The 25,927-nt window shown below is 40.0% G+C and overlaps 1 protein-coding gene across 2 annotated transcripts in view; it reads left to right on the top strand.

The window, feature by feature from the left end:
• The window catches only part of LOC150081891 (aldose reductase-related protein 2-like), a 37,802-nt gene extending 13,143 nt beyond the window's left edge, over positions 1-24,659 (top strand). The window contains exons 5-10 of one of the 2 annotated variants that reach the window (XM_090378963.1): positions 1,739-1,855; positions 5,170-5,285; positions 11,508-11,580; positions 12,210-12,293; positions 13,903-13,994; positions 23,891-24,659. In XM_090378963.1, the coding sequence (XP_090235089.1) occupies positions 1,739-1,855; positions 5,170-5,285; positions 11,508-11,580; positions 12,210-12,293; positions 13,903-13,994; positions 23,891-23,933 (525 nt within the window). In that variant the 3' untranslated portion in view covers positions 23,934-24,659. The remainder of the gene's footprint in view (positions 1-1,738; positions 1,856-5,169; positions 5,286-11,507; positions 11,581-12,209; positions 12,294-13,902; positions 13,995-23,890) is intronic. The other variant, XM_090378962.1, reaches the window with a different exon arrangement.
• The last annotated feature ends 1,268 nt before the right edge of the window (positions 24,660-25,927 follow it).

The raw sequence follows: 25,927 nt of genomic DNA, 5'->3' as shown, positions 1-25,927 counted from the left end.
TAAACTATTTAAAATATATCTTTATTAGGCAATATGTATTTAATATTTGTAACATGATTCTTGTCCTGATTATTTTTTTTTTCTCCTTTGTTTTTCTTCTGATTCTAGGTTTTATTTTTCTTGAATAATGTCACTGAGATTCGGTGCGCCAGTTGTTGTTGTGTTCAGTCCAGCAAGCGCGGTATGTTTTATTTCTTGTAATGTGTTCTGGTTTAATATTTAAGTTTGTATGTAGGATTACCCTGAAGATGGTTTTCCTTTGGTGAGTGACTCTGTTCAACCACCTTAACAGCCAATATTCAGCCACCTCCGTCTTTTTAATTTGATTTGGGGGGGAACTGAAGGCCAGATAATGGCAATGGCACATCACAGTTGGGCACAAGCATCTTGTGAAGTATGGAATTACTAGTTGGTGTTTAGAAATTCTTGTAATTTCTTGATTTCCTACCAGGCTATACGCATATTTAAGTTGTTCTATATGCTTCTTCAAAGTGAGTTTACTATTCGATATGAGCGTCCCCCAAAATCATTATAGCGTTTAACTTTCATCACGTGTTTCTCATTTATGTATTTGTTCAATAATACTGGAATTTCCATTTCCATGAAAATTATTTGCTCGCGTATTTTTTTACATTAATTAGAAGATTGGTGTGATTTAAGCAGCCTTCTAAATTTTTAAGACCCTGTTGGTGCAATCTTGTAATTCTTCGTTATCCATCTCTGGATTTCAATTTATGAAGACCTTAAGGTTATCTGTATGTTAATATGTTATTACTGACTTTCAAAAAAGAACCCAGAGAGAACATCTTGCGTCCCTTGTCTGCACATTGGTATATACGGTGTTATACCTTGCAGAAGGACATCTTCATTGCCCTTATCTTGTCAAATTCACCGAAAACAACTTTTCATTTATTCAAAATTACGTCTCAGAATTTATGGTTTGTCCATCCACAATTTCCATCAAAACCACACCTTTCATCATAGAAATTTGTCTTTATCCTGTATAAGGAGTTTGGGCATTGCTACTCCATGAATTGTCGTGCGGTGGTTTCTTCCTCAAAGTAGTATCCACGTTCCATCATCTGTGACAGGAAGGCAATGGGGAAGCCTTCCCTGTTAATAGTTTCAAACTATATCTAGTATATTGTTATATTGAAATTCCCTTGAGTTTTAAGTGTATGTACAGTCTTATACTGATATGTAATAACAATGATGTATATGCGCATGGATGTCAGTCCAGAAAGCACTGTTGTCGTTAAGAGCTGTACCATAGCTTTTTGTTTTTATAACGATCTATATATGATTCCATTTTGAAAATATGCTACTCTAACGCCATCTGTCGCACTGTTTTAAAATTCTGTACTCCGTCAAGAATTAATCACCAATACTCAAATGCTGGAAGCTTCTCAGAGAATGACGAACTTTTGTCCTACAATTAGATTGCTGATTGAGTTTACTGGAATATAACTTTAATGTTCATGAAATCTTACAATGATATTTTAAGAAAATTTTTGTTGTTAATTAATATAGTGCATTTTGTACAGTATGATATCAATCAAAAACAGTTTATTAAAGTTTAGTAAAAGTTTCATTTTTATTTCTCAAATTCTGTTCTGTTTCACGTTAAATAGCTCATAAATATTGGTATTTATTGGTAAATAACATATATAGATCAACTGCCCCACAGATTTCTCACACATCAAATTCTGTAAATTGTTATTCTTCTCATTTCGCACAGGGTATGGAAGACGTCTTTGATGCAGGACTGACGAAAGCCATTGGTCTCTCCAATTTTAACCACAAACAGATTCAGAAAGTTTATGCTAATTCTAGAATTAAACCAGCCAATTTACAGGTAGGAAGCATAAATTAACTTCTTATTATAAGAAAAAAAAATCTAAAGTATAAAAATGCCACGTATATTTGTCAAAAATAATGTTTACTATAAATTTTATTACTCTCATAATAAAAAAACTGCACCTGGTGATAAATAACTGATTAAGAGCCTGTGGTGAGATGTAGCTTTAAACTAGTTAACAAGGGTAGAAGACAGTGCAAAGCATCATGTCTATGCATAGCAAACTTCAAGAAAGCAGAAAGTTCTCATAAAAGGTATTCTTACTAAAAAATCTCATATCATAGAATCCCTGCACTTTGAATAAGTATTCAAAGGGATTCCATTTATCTTTCTATTCCCTGTTATTTGTTTCTTTTGTCTCTCGCTGCTTCTGTTACATCGGAAGTTCAATTGTCCTATTCCTTCAATATTTCCATTTCACTGTACGGTAATTCTGAATTTGTAGTCTTACTCCCAATGTTTCTTTCAATTGTTCATTATAATTTTACATTATTATCATCATCTGTTTATTGCTCTGTTCTAGAGCCATCCCCTGGACAGCAATAAGCTAGGGGGATGATTATTACGTTCACAGGGAGCCACACGTGTGCTTAACCTGAAAGGAACAGTATGTACAGAATTCTTTAATTACATATTTGAAAATTGTGGAATACCGTGGTGTCCCAAAGTAAGCAAGATAATATTTGATCAAAAGTGTTGGATAAAATGTGACGTAACGTATAAGCAGGTACAGTATTTCCTTAGTTGAGGAAGTCCATATATTCCTTCTGGTGTGAGTCATAACGGTAGATTTATGTGTGTGTCCATTAGCTTCTGGCGTCTGTAGGTGTGCTGCTGGCAGAATTTATCCAGGTCGATGGTTATACTGTTTATCTAATCAACCTTGTTTCTTGGGAACATGCGTCTCAGGCCTTTGAGTTGCTGAAACTGATATTCAGCAGGAGCCTTGTATCCACTTGACTTCTTTTGACAATTCTGGGAGTTTTTATTAGGTCACTGATATCGGGAGCGTCAAGTCGTTCTGTAATTAGTCTGTCCAGTACAAGAAGGTTAGCTGCCACAATTCGTTGTTTCCATGGTGTGACTTCGAGATTGATCTACAGTTGGGCTCTAGAAATAGTGTACTGGTTGCTAGTCCGCCAAATGAGCCATTTCAGGAGCCAGAACTCCAGGCTGTAGAACTTGTTGAAGTGTGTTGTAGGGGGCTGATGACCAAACAGTTGCTGCATAATGGGGTAGAGACATCGAAGGACGTATTTCTTGGCCTGGTGGACTGCCCACATAGCAGAATACATTTTGGTTTTCTTGTTCAGGAGGTGTGCCTGGAATGTCAGATCCTCATCCCATATCCTTGTGCGTTTTAACTTTTTTAATGGATGATCCATTGATGGTAATGTCGATATTATTGCGTGACTTCTTCCAGGTGAATGACATTTCGGCCGTCTTTGCTTGATTAATCTGTAAACCAATCGAGGCCAGAAATTATTCAATTTAATGGATTTTTTTTATTTGCCTGCAGAGTAGTGGCAAGAGCCTGCTTTTTGTTAGACGATGTAACGTAAAACTTAATGTCATCAGCATATGACTGGAAATCAGTTTGGGATTCCAGGAAGGGCTTTTCGTTGGGACTATCACTTTTCGCACTTTTATTCTCTCTCTTTCTCTCGCTCTTCTTTGCTTTTTTCATCCTTTCTCACTCATTGTTTCTCTTCTCTCTCACTGTTTTCTGTTTCCACCTTAGCTCTGTTTTCTTATACTTTCTCTCACTATTGTTTCTTCCTTTCTGTGTTCTTTCACTTCTCTCTCTCTCTCTCTCTCTCTCTCTCTCTCTCTCTCTCTCTCTCTCTCTCTCTCTCTCTCTCTCCCATTTTAGTTTTCTTTCTTTGTCATTCCCTCTTTCTGTCACTTTTTATTTCTTTCTGTTTCTCTTCTTCCCATACTCCTTTTTATGTGTCCTCTTTAATTCTCTCTATTTTTTTACACTTTTTCTCACTATCTATCTCTTTTTTTCTTTCTCTTACGCTCAAGCTTCAAAAGCAAGCAAGTTTATCGAGAAAAAAGCAAACTTAAAACCAGTTTGATTTTTTAATTAGCTTAATAAAAAACTATAACCTTGTCATTAAAAACAAAAATAATGAGAATGAACAAAGAGGCATGTAGCAAGCAACAACAGCGCTATCTTCCGGAAAAAGCATACAAAAACCTGTTTAGGCGGGGTAAAATACTCTCCTAATCGAATTAAGAGGTTCTTTTGTCGAAGCCTCAGGTAAAATATGTTACTAGTGGCTAAATATCTACTTTTGGTATTCATCTGGCGTAAAAGTTGTCATCTGCATTTCTTAAATTTTATAATGTGATTGTAAAAACAGATTGCCTATGTTTATAACGAAATTTTATAATGCAAATATCAAAAGCAAATATTCGTAGCAATAAAAGTACATTTATTTCAAAGGATGTGGAAGCTTCATTTGTGCGATAATGGAAAGACAAGAATTTCAGTAAGATTTAATGATATTCGGCACAAAACGCGCCGGTATGTGTTTCTCGAAAACTCTAATCCGGTAGTGTTTTCACGTGTGACTATGTCTCGAGTGTATCGAGATTGGTCCTATAACCGAATAACATCCAGAGAACGGCGAACCTGTAGGCAGTAACTGGTCATTGACGCGAGAGACCAGCAGCGCCTAACAAGGGCAACAGAAAGACTTCAATCAGTCAAATAGCAAAGTACTGTACAAGAGTGGTAACCAAAGAAGCATTTTAGAACACGCAACTCGTTGTACATTGTTACGGATGGAGCATCGCAGCTGACGACCGAACTGGGTTCCGCTTCTGTCATCGAAAGAAAGAAGGCAGTGTGGTTCAGCAACGCTAACACTCAACATTGGAGCATTGGGAAAACGTTGTCTGGTGTGATGAATCCCAGTTATCGCTATTTAATGTTTATTATGGGACTAGAATATTTTTAAAACATTACCAGATCTTTATCAAATTGCATTTAAATCTGGTGACCTCTTTGGATTGTGATTTAGTGATCTGATATTTAATTGAGCCCTTGTGGGATGAGGTGTATGAGTTCTTTGGAGTAGAGATTGGCCATATGATTTGCAACGACTGTGAGCAATTCAGTAAACGTGGACCAGCAACCTGTGGCACACTTTCAGCACCTCGTTGAGTCAATGCCACGACGAATACAGACTGTTCCAAGGACTAATGGGGTGGAGGCTGCTCTGCTATTGTTAGATGCTTAATTAATAAAGTGACCACTCAGTGTATACTTGAAATGTATTCATTTGTCTTTTATTTCTTAGGTGGAGTGCCACGTGCATTTTCAACAAGGCAAGCTATTCGAATTTTGTAAGAAACTTGGGATCACTTTTACCGCATATTCTCCTTTTGGCTCCCCAGGAAGTGGCGCTTTCAAAACGTATGTTTACTTTTCTCAAATGTGTAATATTTTGAAGTAGTTTTTCATTTCTACTTAAATTTAAATAAAAATAGAAGGTTTCTTTCAATCACAACAAGGCTTAGCTGGAATTTCGTTCTGGGTTTTTCGATGTTTTTTTTTTTTTATTTCCTTTTGTTATGCTCCGCAAATTAATTGTTACCACGTGAAAAGAGGTCTTGTGGCTGACTGGAGAACAACCAAGTTGGCTGATCATTAGAATGTATTTCAATATTTCCACAGGATAGGCGCAGGGTGTACAGTACCGTTGTAATTATAAGTGTGTGAGCAGTGACCCTCAAATCGTTTCACGGGAAAGACATCTTGGAGGATTCTTGTGTTGTGTTGGAGGGTTCTTGTGATGGACTTGGAGGGTTCTTGTGATGGACTTGGATTGTTGCCTACTTTTGAATGGATACACCTCATTCTCTGTACGATACTATGAATTATATAGAAACAAAGAGGAATTCACCTCAATGCTTTTTTGTAGAATGCTTCATTACAACACACCCCTTAAATTCAATCAGACGTAAAATTATTACTCAATGTTTCCTTCCCTCACAGATATATGAATGGTCCGAGGTATCCGCGATCGGCAGTCTTCCAAGATCTCCCAACCCGACCACCACCACCACATAACCTTGAGAGTCAGAAAACACCTTGTCTAATAATAAAATCATTAAACCCATTAAAATGATCCCTGTGTATAAAAATTAAAATCTTTAAATTAGTTAAAAAAATTGAACTCAATTTTGAATAACTTCTGGTAGGATAATACTATGAATTGTATCTGTAATACTGTATGTATAGCATTGTAATATACTGCGGTGATACCCGAATTTGGCAAGGACTATCTGGTACAATAAATAAATAAAAAATACACATCCAACTTAATACTTCTAAAATGTATAAAAAAAAAATAAAAGATACGTTATTGCATTAAGAAATAATACACGCTTATTATTTGTTTTTAATGCATTTTTTCTTGAGATTATGAGCGAGTATATCCGTTCTGGATGCTACTATAAAAACACTTGAAGCTTAAAAAAAATATTTGATTTCTTAAATAACGGTTTAGGTTCCTCACCTGGAATTGGTTTTACAGATAACGAATTATATGTATGGCACGTGCAGTGTCCCGTTTTTACTTTTTACCAATCCACGCACGTGTTTACTAATTCTAACTGACACGCTAGATATGACGTCTCGTGAATATCAGTAATGTGATATTTTCTTTTCATATATTCGTGATCCTATATAATTTCTTCTTTTTTTTTTCATTTCACCTCATATTTCAGCATTTTTTTTTTTTATTTATACATAGTGTGCATAGTGTTAGGGTCGGGCGCCACCTGTGGTTTCCCACATCTGCGCCATATGTACACTGTGAAGAAATACAGAACACTGTAAATGCCAGAAAAAGTGTAGTGTGTTGAGTGTGTAGTTTTGTGTTGGGTTCTGTTGTGTGTTGTGGCATTTGGCCGCAGGGCCCCTGGTGGAACCCCACGTTGCCCGCACACACCACTAGGAGGTAGCCAAGCTGCCCATTATTCTCTGGCAGGTCTCCGTCAGAGTCGCCAGAGCTTCCTGAACGGAGACCAATTAAAAAAAAAAAAATAATAATAATAAAAAAATAAATAATAAATTAAAAAAAATTAAATTAAAAAAATAGTATAAATAAATAATAATTAAAATAATAATAAAATAAAAAAAATAATAATAATAATAACAAATAAATAAAAAAAAATAAAATTAAAAAAAAAAGATAATAATAATAATAAAAAAAATAAGTAAATAAATAATAAAAATAAATAAAAAATAAGGTAGAGTGCGGCAGTACAGGGTGTACGGAAGAAGATGGGGGATGAAAGTAAGAGTAAGGGGATGTAGGTAAGGGCATCCCGTAAATTGACAGTGGAGCATATGCCCCACCAGGAGAAAAGGGGGAGGGGATAACTCCAGAAGGGTAGAAAAACCACTCAGCGAGAGTACTGAGTGTGACTTATATTTTGCGGTGGAGTGGTCAAGACCACTGGAGCCTACCAAACCATATGGAAAGTTAGCAGGTAATCCTACTTTGGATGTTCCAGGGTTAGCAAGTCGATGCTGGTAAAACAGTTAAGTACAGATTTTTTATTTCAAGTTTGAGTAAGTCCTTTACAGGTTTCTATCCCTGGCTTAAGTTGGTTGTAGAGTCCTGCGCCTAGAAAAGAGGTTCTGTGCGTACTCCGTTAATGATTTATAATATTGTTCTTCAGAAATTAGCAGGTGCTCCTGTCCTTGAGGTATGTGTTGTAGCCTGGTGTACAGTGTTCCTCGAAGATCGTTATAAATTGGGCAGTTATAAAGAAGATGGTCCCAATCTTCAATTTCTCCACATGTACAGTAGGGGTTATTGATGATTCCCAAGGTAGTCAACTTATGATTTATACAGCCGTGTCCAGTTATAATATATGTACAGTAGAGGCCAGGAGAGAACCAAGGCGGCGACTTTGGATAAACTAGTTTGACATCCGGGATGAATTTCTTAGTTATCAGGCCCTTGTCCGTCTCCTCCCATCTTGTCTGCCAGATTTGTAGTAGCATGGCAGCTAGTTTTTTCTTTTCTTGCTTGCAGTCAGTGCGGGTGTCGATGGTATGTCCAAAGATGGTAGCTGGGATTCCCCGCGACAGGCAGTAGTGCAATCCTCGACGGATAACCTCCAAGTCAAGGGGGAGGCACCTGCAAGAACCTGTAGGGCCGGAGAACTTACTGTGCAACAGGCCCTGGTAATGGCAAGCAGTATACTTCGCTGAATTGTTTCCAGTTTGCATTTATTGCGAACAATTATTGCTCTATGGTACCAAATCCCGGATCCGTATGTAATAACAGGGAGGAATATAGCGTTATACAGGAGTTTGAGTGTTCTCCGGTTCAGACCCCAGTCACACCTGCTTACTCGGACGATTAAGGCTGCATAATTTCTGATTTTTACTTGAAGGTATGAGAGGTGCGGGAAGAAGGAGAGCTTCGAATCCAGGATGATACCCAGGTGTTTTAGGGAAGTTACCAGCTTGATGGTTTTTCCTTGTACCTTGATCTGAGGTGGCCTTGATATTTGTAGGGTGCCTTTGAGAAGTATGGATTGTGTCTTCTGTGGAGAAATCCGGAGCTTGTGTAGAGTTGCCCAGTCCTGTAAGATCTGTAGTGCCTGATTTCCAGCGGCCTCGAGAGCTGCTCTGGTGTCCGCTGCGATGGAGATGGTAATATCATCTGCGAATGCTTGGATAGTAACAGGGCCCAGATCCAGACCAAGTAACTCATCAAGGACGATGTTCCAGAGGAACGGGCCGAGGACCGAACCCTGTGGGCAGCCTCTGTAGATAGATTTGGTGAGCTTCTGGTATGGTGAGGAGATGGTGATCTTCCTGTTGGAAAGGTAACTTTCTATACACCTGTATAAGTTGGCTGGTATGCGTGCCAATCTTAGCCTGCGAAGAATGCTTGGCCACCAGAGCATGTCAATGGTTATGAGGAGAAAGTACTTGTAATTAGTGTTGGCTGCAGCTTGGGTTATTTGGTAGAGAGCATCCTCTGTGCAGCGTCCTGGGCGAAATCCATACTGTGAATTGGATTGTAGGCCAGCTTCTGTGTAGTGTGTTAGGAGTCTGGTATGGAGGAGGCGTTCAAATAGTTTGCTCAATGTGGACAAGAGGGCAATGGGTCGGTATGAGTTAGGCTGTTCTGGAGGCTTCGATGGATTTTTCAGTATTAACTTTAATTCAGCTATTTTCCAGCTTTCTGGGAAGGATCCCTGGGTTAGGCATTTATTGAACAGGTTAAGCAGAAATTGGGGATTTATTTGGGCGACCTTTTTTAGTATTTCTGGTTCAATGCGATCTAGTCCTGGGGATTTTTTATCCTTCATTTTGCCAAGGGCTTGCTGCAGTTCTTCAGTGTTAAATTCTTCCTCCACAGAGTCAATGTGATAATTGTCATTATCTAGACAAATTTGCTGCTGTTGTGTTGTGAATGATCGGCGTCGCTGATAAAGAGAGTATCCAAGATATTCATCATGGATTGCTCCCATGACGTTGTCATGATTCCTTGTGGTGTTATTGTGGAATGGACTACTTCTCCTCTTGGCAATTTGTTGGTAGTAACTCGGTACACCACTCCCCAAGGGTCCGAGTTACCAGTGGTGGTAACCAGCGGCTCCCATGTAGTTCTTTTTCGCTGCCTTATCATGGAAGTGTATTGGTTCCTGGTACTCTTGTAGTCTTCACGAAGGGCTTCCACATCAGTAGCTGGCCAAGAGGTGCGACCTCTCTGAAAAGCTTTCCTCTTGTTATGAACAGTCCAGCGTAGACGTTCGAGTTCCTGAGACCACCATGGTACAGCACTTGGAAGAGGTTTTTTCTTGGGCATAGATTGATTGCAGGAGAGGGTGATGATGTTAGTTACAAGCTTTTGATGCTGCTCGGAATTCAGGGAGAGGATATCAGAAGAGTGATCCATGATTGTTGACTGGAGAGAAGTGGTGAACAGCTCCCAATTGGCTTTGCTGATGGCATAGCGGTTGATATCGTAGTGCGGAGTAGGAGTTGATTCTATATTTCTTGTGAGGCTGTATGTAATTGCTCTATGGTCGGAGGTGGTCCAGGCTTCATTTACCTGCCACCCCGACACCTTACTTGAGATTGATCTTGTAGCAATTGTTATGTCTATTGTAGACTCCCACATAGTACTGGAGAATGTTGGGAGGTTATTGGGCCTGTTTATTATATTAAATGGTGAGGTGGCTAGAAAGTCTTCCAAAAGCCGCCCATTATGGCAACCAGGTCGGTCAGCTGTGAGGCTGTGCCAAGCAGGAGAACGGCAGTTAACATCTGCCCCCAGGATGATTTTAGCGTTAGGTAGAGTAGTGGTAACAGTTCTTAGGTAGTCAATAGCTGGGCCGATGTTTTGACTGGGTCTACAATAGAGTGATATTAAATAGAAGGCACCTAAGGGGCCAATTACATGGGCACATACTGCCCAACCTGTGCAGAGAGAAGAGATTTTGGTGACCATTATGTTCGGGTTCCGGATGACTATGGCAGCCCAGGGAGTATCTTCATCTGCTTGAATTATTTTATATGTGAGAGGATAGCCTCTAACTTTCTTGGAGTGGGTGTATGGTTCTTGCAGTAGTAATATATCAATGTTTTCTTCGTCTGCCTTTTTTCTTATTTCCGCTGCTACTGCACGTGCTCGCTGAGCATTAAGTTGTATAAATTTAATAACACTGTTATTGAATGGCTTAGGCCTCACTACCATAGTCGGTCTTCAGTTGTTGGTTTCGCTTTGCCTTGATGTAAATAGGACATTTGCTGTCCCTGATTGAATGGGATGCATCCAGTTTTACTGCTTTGCAGTTTGCGCACGTCGGAGCAGATGATTTGTTTGGGCAACTGCTATAATGATGCCCTTTTTGGGACAATGCCCACAGGTAGGATCCGTCTGTGTGCATGTGTGGGTGGTGTGCCCAAAACGACAGCATCTGAAGCATTTAGGAACAGCCACATGTTCCTTGAAGCGGTGGCTGCTCCAACCAATAAAGATCCTGTCTTGAAGTTTTAGCTGGTTCCACGCTTGTGGAGAGAGATCCACTACCCAATTGCAAAGGTTGGGAGATTTTGACTTGGTGCAGTATTTTGGTTTTATGTGCTCCTTGTCTCTTTTTTCTTGGGTCGAATCTCGAATGTTCCTGTGTAAAATTTCGTCAGCGATGCTGTCTGGAGTAATTTCCCGGTCCAAGTCAAAAATAAGAATTGATGGACCTTTCTTCTTGGGGTGTTCTGCTGTTAGACCGAGGGAACTAATTCTAGGATTAGAAATTATTGCCTGGGCCTCTTGTTTTGTTGCAGTCTCAATACAGTATTACATTTTTTTTTTTTTTTTTCTAATTAAGTATATTTAATTCGGGGTTATTTAAACGCATTTTTCGGAAAAAAAATGTTGTTGGCGCTGAGGTATCTGAAGATAATTATTATTTTTTTATTTTTTGAAACTTTAAACTTTTAGAATACTTTATATTATAATTTATATTAAAAATAATTTAATACTAGAATAATTTCACTCTTATTGCAGTAATTCTTAAATGTATATCAAATTCTGATATTTATTCCAAAATATTCAATCAGTTTTATTTGAAGAGTGTGGATGGTTTATTGTTGTTACAGAACAGACTCATCGCCTTTAGAAGACCCAGCTCTGAAGCCACTCTGCGATAAACATAACAAAACTCCAGCACAAGTAAGTTTGGTTTTTTTTGATAAAATCTTAATCATAGAATAATGTCTGTTAGATTGAAGACGAAATAAATGTACATATTAGGCGTTTAAAATTAAACCACGCCTATTTCTCAGGATAAAGTACTCATCAGAGAAACAAAATATTTGGAAAAGAATTATGCAAAAAGAAGTTCCAGTTGCCTTTGCTGCTAGGTGTCGTTGCGTGGAAAGATTCAGACACATTTGTGCTTTGGCGTGTCCGCAGTGCTGTAAAGTGTGAACAAGAAGTATTATTATATGATTAATAATGGAACATGATATGTCTGGGAAAACGTTATTGATATGCGATTTTTGTCAAATCTGCTAATCAGTGTGCATTCTTTCATTTGATACTCTCAAATTCCTATAAACGGCAATTCAGCTCGGGTGAGTCCTCACATGTAGCACAGCAGTTATGGTCGCAGCCATTCTACACTGTAGAAAAGATAGATTTTAAAATTTTAATTTTGTTTAAACTTTTTTCCGTGACATCTACCACTAAAGAAAGCATTTTATAGCACCATTTTTCACATCATTGATCGCACAGCTTCACTTAACTTGTTATGTTGGAGATTATAATCAATTATATTGTATATGCTTTTTTAATTTCAGATTATTCTGAGATGGTTCATCCAGAGAGGCATAGTTGCCATTCCTAAAAGTACCAATCCAGGGAGGATAAAAGCAAACTTTCAGGTAATACATTATGCTATCCTCATTTTTATGTAATTATTAAATACTTATTTTGAAGATCATATAATAGATTTTCTCGATAATTGTGTTTGTACAGTTAGACGTGATTTTACAAATATTCTACAATATGCTGGTTTTCAAAAAAATTAAAGAGGCCTAAAAGCGAATGATATTTAATTGTAAACTAAATATCATTGACATTTACTATACTAAAAAGTCAAAGGAGATACTGTACTTACTTATATACTCCATGGTGCTTGGGTCGCGAGGTCCTTGACCGCCATAACTAAATTCTGGAACTCTGTATTATTTTTCCAGTTCACCTTTCCTCAGAAAATTACGCTAATAGCTTTCTCTATACCATCCTCCCATTTCAGGGTTGCTTTGCTAGCTCTCGTCTTCTCAGTTGGGATTCCTGTGTGGATTTGGTGGATGTATCTTCCGTCATCAGTACGGATAGGATGTCCAACACATCTGAGTTTTCTAACCTTAGTGATTTGAATTATACTTTCAGTTCTGCATTTCTCCTTTAGTTCATTGTTATGTAGCTTTCTCCATTCTCCAGTGATTTCATCTTGTTTTGGTCAAAAGATGGTTCTTAGAATTTTATTTTCGAACGATTGTAATCTGTTCTCTGATTGTTTTGGGTGTCGTTCTGTAAATCTTTATTTTCAAGTTCCCAGATACTTGTTTAGAAGTTAGGATTTTTTGACCCGCATAAGGGCATGTACAGTATTTCCACTCTGAATCCTAGAATTAATTTCTTCTGCGATATTATTGCAATCACACAGTGAGCTTCCCAAGTACTTAAAGCTTGACATTTTCTGGGCTGTTTAATTTCTAATGTTGATGTTGGGGTTCTCATTATTTCTACTAAGTTTAGGGTATTTTGTTTTGTTGTTTATTTTTAGGCTAATGAGATTATCTTCTTTTTCCAACAGCATTAAATTAGAGATGGGGCACTGAAAAAGACCTGTGGAAAAGACCTGAGTTCGAGTCGTCGATGACGGGAGGAATTTTTATGGGCCTTTTTCACATCGTGACTGAGTTGGTCAGTCTTAGGCAAGAGTATCATGGTTTATTTTCCCTTAAACTTGGATTTTTTCGTCCAGCAAACAGAAAATACTTCAGAACACACGCAATTTACAAACAATATACGCAGAGCAATATGGCCTTAGTTGCTGATGCTCGTAAAACCCTAAATTGTTCAAATCTCATGGCAAACATACACGGCAAACAAACCTTATACCGTAAGGTTTGTTTGACGTGTATGTTTCCCTCCAATTTTTTGAATCTAATGCGTTGTACATATAATGATTTGATGTATGTTATTATCTAGATTTGTTGTCTAGTTAGAATCAAGATGTACACGTATTTAGATCATAATACATGTGTATTCTTTTTGTTTAATTACGATTTAAAAAGATACGCTTCTTAATATTATGTACAAGAAAAAATATGATTAGCCACTTTGTTTGTTTGCTAATAAGACTAAGCTTTTTTGTATAATGCTTCATATTTTTCCTTATCTGTAAAGAGCAACACGATCCACATGTATGTCAGTACAATCCTACAAGAAACTGCAGCTGTATATTTTCTGTTTAATTTTCAGGTTTTCGATTTCTCGTTATCTGAAGACGAAATGAAATTGATCAAGAGTTTGGACAAAAATCTACGTTTCTTCGATATGAATGGATTTGAAGGGTAAGATGCCTTTTTTTTTTTAATATTATTATTATTATTATTATTATTACACTTTTTCTCCCTGATGTAGCAGGTTTCCATCCCGTGAAGGGTACTGGTACTAAGTGCATAGGGTAGTTTTTATGTCTGGTTGTTATTGATGTTGGTCAAGGAGTTCTTAGACTGCCCTACAGGTGTTCAAGATTGCGACTTCCTGAAGTTCCTTGTAGCTGTTCTCTTGGAAACCTATTGCTGTGGGGCTCATGTGTATGGATTTTGGCACCATACCGGTGGTTCACACGATGATCGGACTTGGCATGACTTGTGCGTGCTGCATCTTTTTGCTCTCATATCTTAGGTCTGTTTACTTCCAGATCTTTTCCTTGTGGGTTTTCAGGAGGTTGTCGGTGCTGAACACTGCTATGTCAATCAAATAGGTAGCATTTTCCTTCATGTCGACAATGGTTATGCCTTGACCGTTATTATGGTGCGATCCAAGTACAGCTTTGGACTGGGGTCTCTAGTACGGCCTGTGGTTCGTCCTTGTAATACAATAGTATACATTCTTTGATCAACTGGTAATTCCGAACTAGCTTCTGATGTATTATCCTGGCTACCTGGTCGTATCTGGGTGATCATCCTGCAGCCAGCGGTGCTGTGTTGGATCGTTTCTGAGGCCAGGTGACATCGTCGACAAGTGTCATCTGTTACTTGAAGCTCCTTGGCGATTTATTTTCTATAGTTCCTGGTGTTGATTGCTTGGTTTTCGATGGCGAGCCTGAATTCTTCAGTCTCGGGGAAGAGCGTCCGCTCTTGAGCTTTGGGGTTCGGTTCGTCTAGGAGAGCTTCTTTACTTGGGCTCCACCCGCTCGTTCTCATGTGACCGGTGGGGGATTGCCCTAAAGATCGCGGACCTAGATCTCAGCTCAGAAACACACTATGGACTTATATTTGGTACCATCTAAAAGCTCTTAACGAGCCCTTTCTATTGAGAGAACTCCCAATTCTCAGAGAAAGGGCACGAATTTTCAACCTGCCCTAACAAATTCGCTGAGTCCATCTGCGCAAATTGTAAGGCCCAGAACTGGAAGGACAACCATTCAATTAGGAACAACGTGTCCAATTTATCAAAAATGCAAGAGTATGTACCAGTCTCGAATAGATTATGGGAACTCTGCATAAGAGATACAATGCAACCGAGGTCAAATTCCTTCAAATCAACGTGCAGAGGGCCTGAGCAGTTGTTTACCAATTCAGAATAAAACCCGACGAAATAAACTGTGACATAATACTATTGCAGGAACCCTACACTCACTGCAAGAAGGTGAGGAGGGTATCCACTCAACTATAAGATAATTCAGCATGATGGTGAGACACCGTGGGCCGCAATAGCAATCCGAAACCCTGACATCACAGCCACGAAAGTTGCTGTTTGTTTGTTTGTTTGTTATTTGGTTTTTAGGAGCATTAGCAACTAAGGCTATATTGCTCCGAGATATGCGGTGGTCATTCCCTGACCTTTCCGCATCCTCCGTATTTGGTAGTCAAGGGCTCGAACCCCGGTCTATCAAGAAGCGTGTGCTACGCACTGCTGCTCCTGCCCACCTGGCTACGGAGGCGCCCACGAAAGTTGCACATTTCTGCACGGTCTGAGACGCGTGTGACACCTCATCACTCCGCTGGGTGACTTTTCTGTCATCTGCCTATATTGTAGACTCAGGGAAGACATCCACCCTACGATAAGGTATCTGGAAACAGTCATTACAGGGCTTCCATCGGCGAAACTTGTCATCTGCGCAGGTGTAAATTGTCGCTCAGCGTCTTGGCATAGCAACTCGGAAGATAGGCACGGGACAAGAAACGGACAACATATTGATCAACTCGCCCCTTGTCGTACAGAACGCTCATAACAACCTACCAACATTTTCAAGTACAGTGTGAGAGGCCACGGTAGATGTGACCCTTGCCACAAGTTCCCTGACAGGCTACCTCCTAAACGGGAAGGTCCAGGAGGCATGGACAACCTCCGACCACAGGGCCATCACCTTTGATATGAAGCACTCCTTAACCCGCTCATATGCCCAAAGACTGATGACTGATATGCTGTTGACAAGGCCGACTAGATAATCTTCAAAGACACCCTCCTAGACTCCCTGCACCACCTCAATGAAGAGGATTCTAGATTTGGAGACCCAGAACCAACTTTTCACAAATGTATGCGAGGTAACCATCAAAAAGAAAAATTTAAAACCTGGCACAGTCCCTTGGTGGTCCCCAGAGCTAGTGTAAGTGTAAGTGTGTTTAGGGTCAAGCGGCACCAGGGGATTCCCCCATCTCCGCGTAGTTTACATTGTGGTGTGTTACAGTACGCTGTAAATGCCAGAGATTTAAAAGTGTGTGGGTCTTGGATCGTTTAGTGTCGTGTACCGTTGTTCTTCTGGTCGTTTAGCCGCTAGACTCCAATTGGGGCCCAACGTTGCCCCACTTACGCCCCGTGGAGGCAGACCAGGAACCCAGTAGCTTATATGCACTCTGGCAGGTCCTGCCACCTAATTTCCTGAGATTTCGGTGGCTAGGACCTAAAAAAAAAAAAAAAAAAACGGGGGGCACTTAAGTTTAGAAAAGCCAGAAGGGGTTAATGTGGTTCAGTTTTCAGTTTAGAAATCGTTAATTTTGATTAGTTATGTGGGGTTTACGCTGCCGTATTAGTCAGAGTAGGGGGAGGAGACTGAAGACTGGGGGGAAAGACAGAAGTATGGGGTCGATAGGGAAGGCAACCCCAGATGGTCAGTAAGGCATGCCCATGCCTCACCAGGCGAAATATGTGGGGTGGTAGGGGAGGGAGGAAACAGGAAGACCATCTCCTCCTCCCCCCTGCCAGGGATAGGGAAAAAAAGGTACCAGGCAAGGGAGCTGGTAGAGATCGCCATTTGGCTACATGGCAGTGAGGCTGCATCAGTCGTAGTGTAGTCATAAGTCCGGTAGTAGTCACTCGTGGGATAGTGTCCCGTCCAAGTTGAATGTCTTTGTTTTGGTTCTCTATCTTCATTCAGTATATTTGTCAGTTTCATTTAGGTCTCATATTTATTGGTACATATGCAGGGTTTCTTGGTAGACAGATAGTAGCTTCCACATAATTTTCATTCTGGGGTGTGTCCTAAAGGATGTTTTTTTTGTTATCTGGCTGGTCGCCTTTTACTCCTGGTTTATTGCATATAGGGTTCTCCTTCTTGAGAAGAGTTCTTGAGCGAAGTTGGTCAGGGCTCTGTATTTCTCCTCTGAATCCAATAGGTGGAACTCTTGCCCTCTGGGGAGGTACTTATACTCGTGATTAGAATACACCTGAGATCCTCGTATTGCGGACAGTCGTACATGAGGTGTTCCCAGGTTTCGATCTCTCCACATGTACAGCATGGGTCCTCTACAAGGGGAAGTACATTAACTTTGCGTTAAAGGGGCCGTGTCCAGTTAGCAAGTATGTTGTTTGCAACCCCGGAAAGAACCAAGTAGGCGATTTTGGATAGATTTTTTCAAGTTGCGGTAAGAACTTGTGGGTGATTGCTCCTTTGGTTGTTTCTGCCCACCTGTCCTGCCACACCTGCAGCAGGTGAGACTGAAGCCGGATCTTTTCTGCCTTATGGTTGGTTGTTGGGTCTATTGTAAATCCCAAGAAAGTGGTGGTTATTCCCTTAGATAAGTAGTAGAGGAGTCCTGTTCTTGCGATTTCAAGATCAAGTGGAAGTACTGCTGCTATCACCTGAAGCGCTGGGTTACTCACCGTTCTGCAGGCGCGGGTGGTAGTGAGGAGGATGGTGCGTTGAATTGCATCCAGGGTTCTCTTATTTACGACCAAGGCAGTTTTGTCATACCAGATTGCTGAAGCGTATGTAATTATTGGGAGGAAGGTTGTCTTGTAGTATAAGGCTAGGGTACGTTTTTTGAGACCCCAGTCTCGCCTTGTGACCCTAGCTACCATGGCAGAGTAGTTTCTGATCTTTTGTCTTAGGAATTTGAGATGTGGTTGGAAGGATAAGTTATTGTCTAGTATGACACCCAGGTGTTTTAGTTGACTAGGAAACTTGATAGTTGTCCCATCAATCTTAATCTGGGGTGGTCGTCTCAGTTGCAGGGTTCCTTTGAGCAGCGCCGACAATGTCTTTGTCGGTGAAATTGTTAAGAAATTCTTCTTGGCCCACTGTTGGAGTATCTGCAGGGCTTGATTAGCTAGGATTTCCAATTGGGCTCTGGAGTTTGCTTGCACTGTCAAAATCAGGTCATCTGCGAAGGCCTGCACCCCCACTGCGCCTAGGTCCATTCTCAAGAACTCATCAAATACCAAGTTCCAGAGGAGTGGGCCCAATACAGACCCCTGTGGACATCCTCTGTGTACTGTTCTTGCGATCTTTTTGTATGGAGTGTTTATTTCAATTTTTCTTTGTGAGAGATAGGTTTCTATGACTTTATAGAGGTTGATGGGTACTTTAGCTTTCCTGAGTCTGCCCAAGACGCTCGGCCACCAGAGTGAGTCGAACGCCCCGGCAAAATCAATCGCTATTACGAGGAAATATTTGTTGTCACATTCTTTGACTTTGTTAGTTAGGTTTCTGAGGGCTTCTGTTGTGGAGGATCCCGGTTTAAATCCAAACTGATTCCCAGCTAGGAGGCCAGCTGCTTCGTAGTGTTGAAGGATTCGTTTGTGCAGTAGCCTTTCAAATAATTTGCTAACTACTGAGAGAAGTGCGATGGGCCTGTAGGATTTCGGGCACTCTGTTTTCTTAGTCGGACTCTTGATGATAAGTTTGATGTTGGCCGTTTTCCATTTTGTTGGGAATTTCCCTACCTCTAGGCATCTGTTGAACAGGGTCAATAGAAGTTGTGGTGTATATTCTATTACTTTTTTAAGTATTTCGGGTTCTATCATGTCTAGGCCGGGACATTTTCTCTTTCTTATCCGGGCGGCAGCAGTACTGAGCTCCTCCATGGTGAAGGGGGGCTCCATGATTTGTGTATTGTAGTTCAGGTTTTCTTGACAAAGATGATTTTGTTCCTGTAGAGTTGGGACTGCCGGTTCCTTGAATATGGCATTCAAGATGTTGTTCACCGATTGTTCCCAAGTTGTTGTCATATGACCTTGTGGGGTTCGTGTGGTAGTCACTACCTCCCCCCTAGGGAGTTTGTTGGTAATAACCCTGTAGACTGTTCCCCAAGGGTCATCATTTCCAGTTGTTGTCACTAAGCATTCCCAGGTTCGTTCCTTACTTTTCCGGATGCCGTCCGTGTATCGGTTTCTGGCTTCTCTATAATGTTGCCTGAGGGCTTCTACTTCGGCTTCTGGCCACGTCCTGCGCGCTCGTTGGAACTCCTTTCTTCTTTTGGTTACCACTTTGCGGAGGGCACTGATTTCCGGAGTCCACCAGGGGTTCGCTCCAGGTTTCGGGTTCTTCTTTTGGATAGCTTCGTTGCTTGTATCTGTGATTATTTTAGTTGTCTTATCTTGCAGTACGTCCGGGTCGGCTTGCGGGTCTAAACTTCCTGGATTGTGTTCCACCGCTTCATTCAGTAGGTTTCTGAAGAGCTCCCAGTTGGCACTGGTGATAGCGTATCTGTTTGTCATCTGCTTGGCTAGTGGTGTTCTTGTTAGGACTCTTGTTATCTTGTAGGTTATGACCCGGTGGTCCGAAGTGGTCCACGAATCTTCGACCCTCCAGTCAGTCACGAACCCAGCAAGATTTCTTGTTGCCAGAGAGATGTCGATCGTGGCCTCCCACAGGGTATTACAATAGGTTGGCAGATGATGTGGCTGGTTTAAAACAGTAAATTGGGAGCCCATGAGGAAGTCCTCCAGATGTTGGCCGTTTCTGGTACCTCTTCTGTCTGGTGTAGTACTTTGCCATGCTGGCGAACGACAGTTCACATCCGCGCCGACGATAATTTTTTGGTTAGGCAGTGTATCCAAAAGTCGTTGTAAGTAGTTTATTGCGAAGGTTATTTCTTCTCCTGGTCGGCAGTATAGCGCCACCACGTAGAAGGCGCCCAGGGCTGTGATAAGGTGTGCGCATGCGGCCCAGGTCGTGCAGAACTGTGTGATCCTGGTGGCCGTGATGTTCTGATTTCTGATCAATATGGCCGCCCACGGGGTATCCTCTTCTGTCTGAATAATTTTGAAGTGCAGTGGATAGCCCCTGACCAGCTTTTTATGTACATATGGCTCCTGGAGTAGTATAATGTCTGCATTTTCCTCCTCTGCTTTTATTCTGACCTGGTCGGCCACCGCTCTGGCCCGTTGTGCATTTGTCTGGAAGATCTTTATCATTGTGGAATTAAAGTTTTTAATTCGTGTCCCCATAGTTGATTCTTCCTTGGTAGACACTCTTGGCTTTCAGATAGATCGGGCATTTCGGGTCTCTGATGGAGTGATTATGGTCTAGTTTCTGCGACTTACAGTTTGCGCATACAGGGTCTTGGTTCTTGTTTGGGCAAGCGTTGTAGTCATGCCCCTTTTCAGAGCAGTGACCACATGTCTTGACGTCCTGTGCGCAAGTGTGGGAGGTGTGGCCGAACTTGCAGCATTTGTAACACTTGGGAACAGCCACATGCTCCCTGAAGCGACAGGATCCCCAGTCTATGTAGATTCTTGATTGATTTCTTATTACTTGCCAGGCTTCCGGCACTAGTTCCACTATCCAGTTATTGCTGAAACCATCCCTTGATTTGATGGCGTATTTAGGAGTTATTAATTGTTGTGGTTTCCCTTTCGGATATATCCCCTGGAAATTTCTTTGATATATTTCCTCTGTCAGTTCTGATGCGGTAATATCTTTGTTTACATCATAAATAACTATAGATGGGCCCCTACTTTTGGGTGGCTCCGCGCTCAGTCCAAGGATTGCGATCTTTGGGTTTTCCATTAATTCCCGTGCTTCTTCTTTGGTCTCTGTCTCTATGACTATACCCACACTTCTCATTTTCCTAATTCCCTTTACTCTTGTCTGCTTTAGGTCTTCTTTTAGGTTTGTTATTATTTTGGTTTTGATTTCATCACTAGTTTTTATTTCTTCCAGGTTTCTTGGTCTTAGGATGACCAAATTTGGCGTTGGTAGGAGCGTTTTTCTCTTATTCTGCTCTGTCCCAGCTGTATCAGTTGCAGTAGTTGTTATTGTAGTCCTCAGCGCGTCTGAATAAGAGAGAGAACGCTGTGGCATTTGTTTTTCTCTCTCTTCTGAGTAGGCCTCCATCTTCGCTTTCATCTTTTCATGCTCCACGTGTTCCTTGTTTAGGATTGTCTCCAGCTTGGTCCATAAGGTGACGATCTGTCCCCTGAGGCTAGCTGAGACTCTACTACACTGGTCCTTCAACAGGTCTTCCAACGCAGTTCTGAGGACGAGCGACTTCTCTAGTACGGTACCCTCGGGCAGAGTCGGGTTTAGAGGGATGTCCAGTGGTCTGGTGTCTTCATTTGGCTGTTGTGAAGCACAACCTTCCTGGCCCTCCTTCAGCTCACAATTTACCCGAACTGTGTACTCTTCTTGCTTAGTGCCAGCTTCAGCTTGGCTTTGTTTACCAAGCTGGTTCATATGTACGTGGCTGTCACTGACGTGTCGCCTTCTACTGCCATTATTTAATACTTGTGGTCGTGAAGTAACTGGATTAATGGAGGTTACTTCGTAGTTGTCATTAATATCGGAGATGTTATTTACCGGTGATTTTATCTGGGTGATATAATTTTTATCGTGAATTGGTTTTGAGGAGGAAGGCGTATTTTGCTCGCTGGCTACTTTCATGATCTCGTGAAACCTCCCTGATTTTATCGGCGTCTGGTCCTTTAGTATACTTCCGTCCGCAATGTTGTTGTTGTTGTTGGTGGTGTACGGCACCCCACGCAGTATTTCATTGTCATTACTTTCCCCTAAGTTCCCGTGAGGCAGACCCTTAGTTCGGAGTGTCCTGGAGGTCTGGCAGGTGTCTATTTCTGGCAATTCAAGAGATGTGACCGACTTTTGGGGGGATTTGCAGCATTCCCCTAAAAAAGAACTCCGGGATTTTGCTGGCAGTTTATTTATATGTGCAATCTTGCTGCAGGAACGGCAAATAAGGTTATTGCACCCGGTGCATTTGATATGCGAGTTTGAATCGAGGTTTTTTTCCGATCTACATAGGTGACAGATACCAGTCTTGCTGTAACCACGTATACGCTTGTTTGCACTTGACATTGTTTGGTTGTATATTTCAGCGTGGCTAAGAACGGAGACAATGATTATCAGTCAACAGAGGGGTTGCAGAGGTTCCCTAGGGATGTGGATTATTTCGGAAGGACTGAGCGCAAGCAGGTGTATAGCTGGAGGCGCTTGGTCGCGTCTAAAATGCGCACATTGACAGGTAGGCAACGGCAAAGAGATAGGCAAAATACACGTGTCGTCTGGCGAGCCTAGTAAGTCTAACTCAGAATACAATGAATGGAGTCCGCCATTACGTACTACAGTACAAATTGCTATCCGAAAAATAAGTCAAAAAGTACTTAACTGCATCTTCGGATCCAACGTTGAAAATGTTCTCAGCGGGTAAGGATGACCTTGAGTAATCACTCAGAGCTATAGGATATCACTAAACAGCATTAAAACTAATTAATTTCAGTTAAATTTAAGAGAACAAATTAACACGCAACTACATAATTCGCCACCTAGCGGTATTCTCTGTCCCTAGAGCTATGGACCCTGAGGCGAGAAGTTAATCAGAGAAGAAGGGCCTTCCAACGAGCGCGGAGATCCCGTCCAGAGGAAGAAGTGGAGGCGCTGAGGCAGAGATATAGAAATGCACACAATGAATACACTGCATTCATACCCAGTAGAATGCAGTATCGACAAGGCTGAACTAGACATTTGTGGAGTGAATGGATAGGTGAAATGGGAAGGGTTTTTTTTTTTTTTTTTTTTGTTTTGTTTTTTTTGGGTGATGTTAAATAAGCTTGCTTTCTTGCATCATATGCCTCTACTATGCTAACGCTAACTAACTAATGACCTTTAATATTCAGTGAAAACAAATTCAGTAACTCTAAGAACCCTACTGTTTTCTACCCTGTATATGCTTAAATTTGCTGTAGTAAACAACACATAGTGAAGATAATTTACAAAGAGCAGTATTTAAATTAAACCAAATAAGAGAAGAATATAAAGTTAAAATATCAACGACGAAAACTAGAACAATGGCTTTTAAAGGGAAAAATACGGTGAGAACAAAAATAGTTATAGACAATAAAATATTAGAACAAGTGAAACATTTTAAATATGTAGGATGCGATGTAACGTATGATGTCGAAGAAGATTTGAACCAGAAATTGGCGAAATTTGAAAATATATGTGGAATAATGAAAAGAACTCTGGCTAAGAAAACAAGGAAAGAAATTTAAATTTTGCAAAGTAATGGCAATACCAACACTTCTTTATGGTTCTGAAACATGGATACCGAAACAAAGAGACATTAATAGAAAACAAGCTGCAGAAATGAAGGATTTACAAAATTACGTTAAAGGATTTACAAAATTAGATAAAATACTAAACGTAAATATTAGAAATGAATTAAATATTTAATCAGTTAATGGAACAATTATAGAATATAGACAAAGATGGAAAGAACATGTAGAAAGAATGGAAGATAATAGATTCCCTAAATTAGCTTATACATATAGAGCAAAAGGAAAAAGATACAGAGGAAAACCAAAGAAAAGATGGACAGACCTCTTCGAGATCGGAACAGGCGGATCGCCTAATCCATGAAGGAAGATAAGATAGGATAAGATAAACAACACAAAATTCATAATTGTGGAGCAGAACTCCTATACATCTTAATTTTAGTTTATATTTTTTAAGATTAAAATTAAAAATGAAAAAACGCTTTTAACCAGCATTATTTTTATTTTTCAGAATTGAAGATCATCACGAATACCCTTTTAACGTACCATATTAAGTGGCCATTTCCTGTATATACAGTTTACATCAGGCAACCAGAGATGACAGCATCTACTTCACAGATGCAATATGCATAATTTCACAGTTAAATTACCTGCACTCCTCCGAGTTCTTAGTTTAGTAAACGGGTCTCGTAATTACTTATCTATCATTTTAGGAAATCTTTTCCAATCAAATGTAATATCTGTGCAATTTTTTTTTCAAATCACCGTGCAAGTTTATTTTAAAATAAGATGTAAAGAAATTCATAATCCTGCAATTAATCAGTGAATTCATAACAGCCATGTGGTCAATCGTGGTATATTTATGTTAATTTTTTATTGGGAATGATTTGTTGAAATAGTTACTTTTTAATGCATTCTAATTTCAGACAGCTTTCAGTCTGTAAGATGTCCGCAATATTGTTAATAAGATTGAAATTTGATGTGGCCAAGTTTGGCTTTAAAAATCAACAAGTGAAAATAAACGGAAGAATAATCAGTGATTTAGTATAGTCACGTGTATATTTGTTATATGAGAAGCTATTAAATGCGCTAGATGTGAATAAACCGAGTATACCGCTTTATGATAACCATTTCCCCTAATATCTTTAAAAAACCATTAAACTTTTATGCGCCATAAAATACTGTAATAAAATATGCACAAGGCATTGAAAGTAGCATGTCAAGTAGCCACAATATGAGATACAATTAAATTGATGCCTTTACACTACAATTGTAGTTTATTTTTATGAGCCAACTATGGTGTTTTATAGCCATAAAATAATGTAAAACTCGCTATTGATGCTTATTTTCATGTTTTATTAAAGTTCCAATTCAAATATTATAACTTACAATGTCATTTTGTTTCCATGGAGATGGCAATGTTTGGAAAGATAACAGAGTAAACGTATAGCATGATGAAAATGTGACTGAGGCGTTCATATACAGATGAATATTGATTTATGAAGTAGATCGCGCGTGTGATTCCTATTTTTTCTTTTCTCTCTTTTGAAAGGTTGCAGTGCACCAGCGAAGCGTCCTTAGAACTAATGTAGCATTAAGTAAACCGGCTATACTGGAGGACAGAGTGAATCAGAATTGCATGTCAAATTCTACAGTGAAATCGAAAACTTTCTTAAGATTTTTTCGACGGAAAGTTAAGTTTCTTTGAAAAGGGGATAGTAGTGGCTTTGAGTTACAGACCTCATCCATTTCAACTCGTTTACTTCCACTAAAATTCTCCAAGCCGGTCAGAATTTATATAATTAGATTTAAGAACTGAATCAAAGAGTAAACTGAGTCATCGTCCATGAACTCTAAGCCAAGAGTTCATGGACGATGCTCATTGGTCTCATTTGTACTCAGCTCATTGGTCAGCTGTAGTCTTGTTACATTTCATGCTATGTTGTCAAGACCCTTTCAAAAATCTTACTCATTTATGCAAACATGAAATTGTTCAATACGGAGAATTCCATTACATGCGTCCAGACATTGTAAAAATAAAATAAAACGAGAACATCAGTAATAAACGAAGTGATGCAATCGAAAAATCAATTGAAGCACCATTGAAAAATACGTAACGTTCATTTGAACTTCAAATACAACGCCTACACGAGAAGAGATAAAAAGAAAGAAAAAACTATCTCCTCTTATCGACCACCATAGGTTGAAAAGTATCAGATAAAAAAGGTATCGTTAGAATCAAGGCAACTAACAAAATTAAGGACTTTTATCATCATACCATTGTGTGGTGATATATGATCTGTTGTAAAATACGCATTATTCATCACAAGGTTAGGTGATTTAATACTTATTTCTGTGAACGAAACTGAACTGCATTATTATAAGGATTTAGAACGGCCTGAGTAAATGTCATATCCGAGATCAAATTACAAGTAAAGGCCCTATTAGACGATAGGAATTCGAATTACGATCCGATCAGTTTCCGGTCGTGATGTTGTTGTTGTAGTAGGGTTTCAGGAGCATCAGCGACTAAGGCTATATTGCTCCA

Source organism: Mastigoproctus giganteus, chromosome 8, assembly GCF_048544385.1.
Source record: "Mastigoproctus giganteus isolate SK-2022 chromosome 8, ASM4854438v1, whole genome shotgun sequence".
NCBI lineage: Eukaryota > Metazoa > Arthropoda > Arachnida > Uropygi > Thelyphonidae > Mastigoproctus > Mastigoproctus giganteus.
This window is presented reverse-complemented; position numbering and strand designations above follow the sequence as displayed.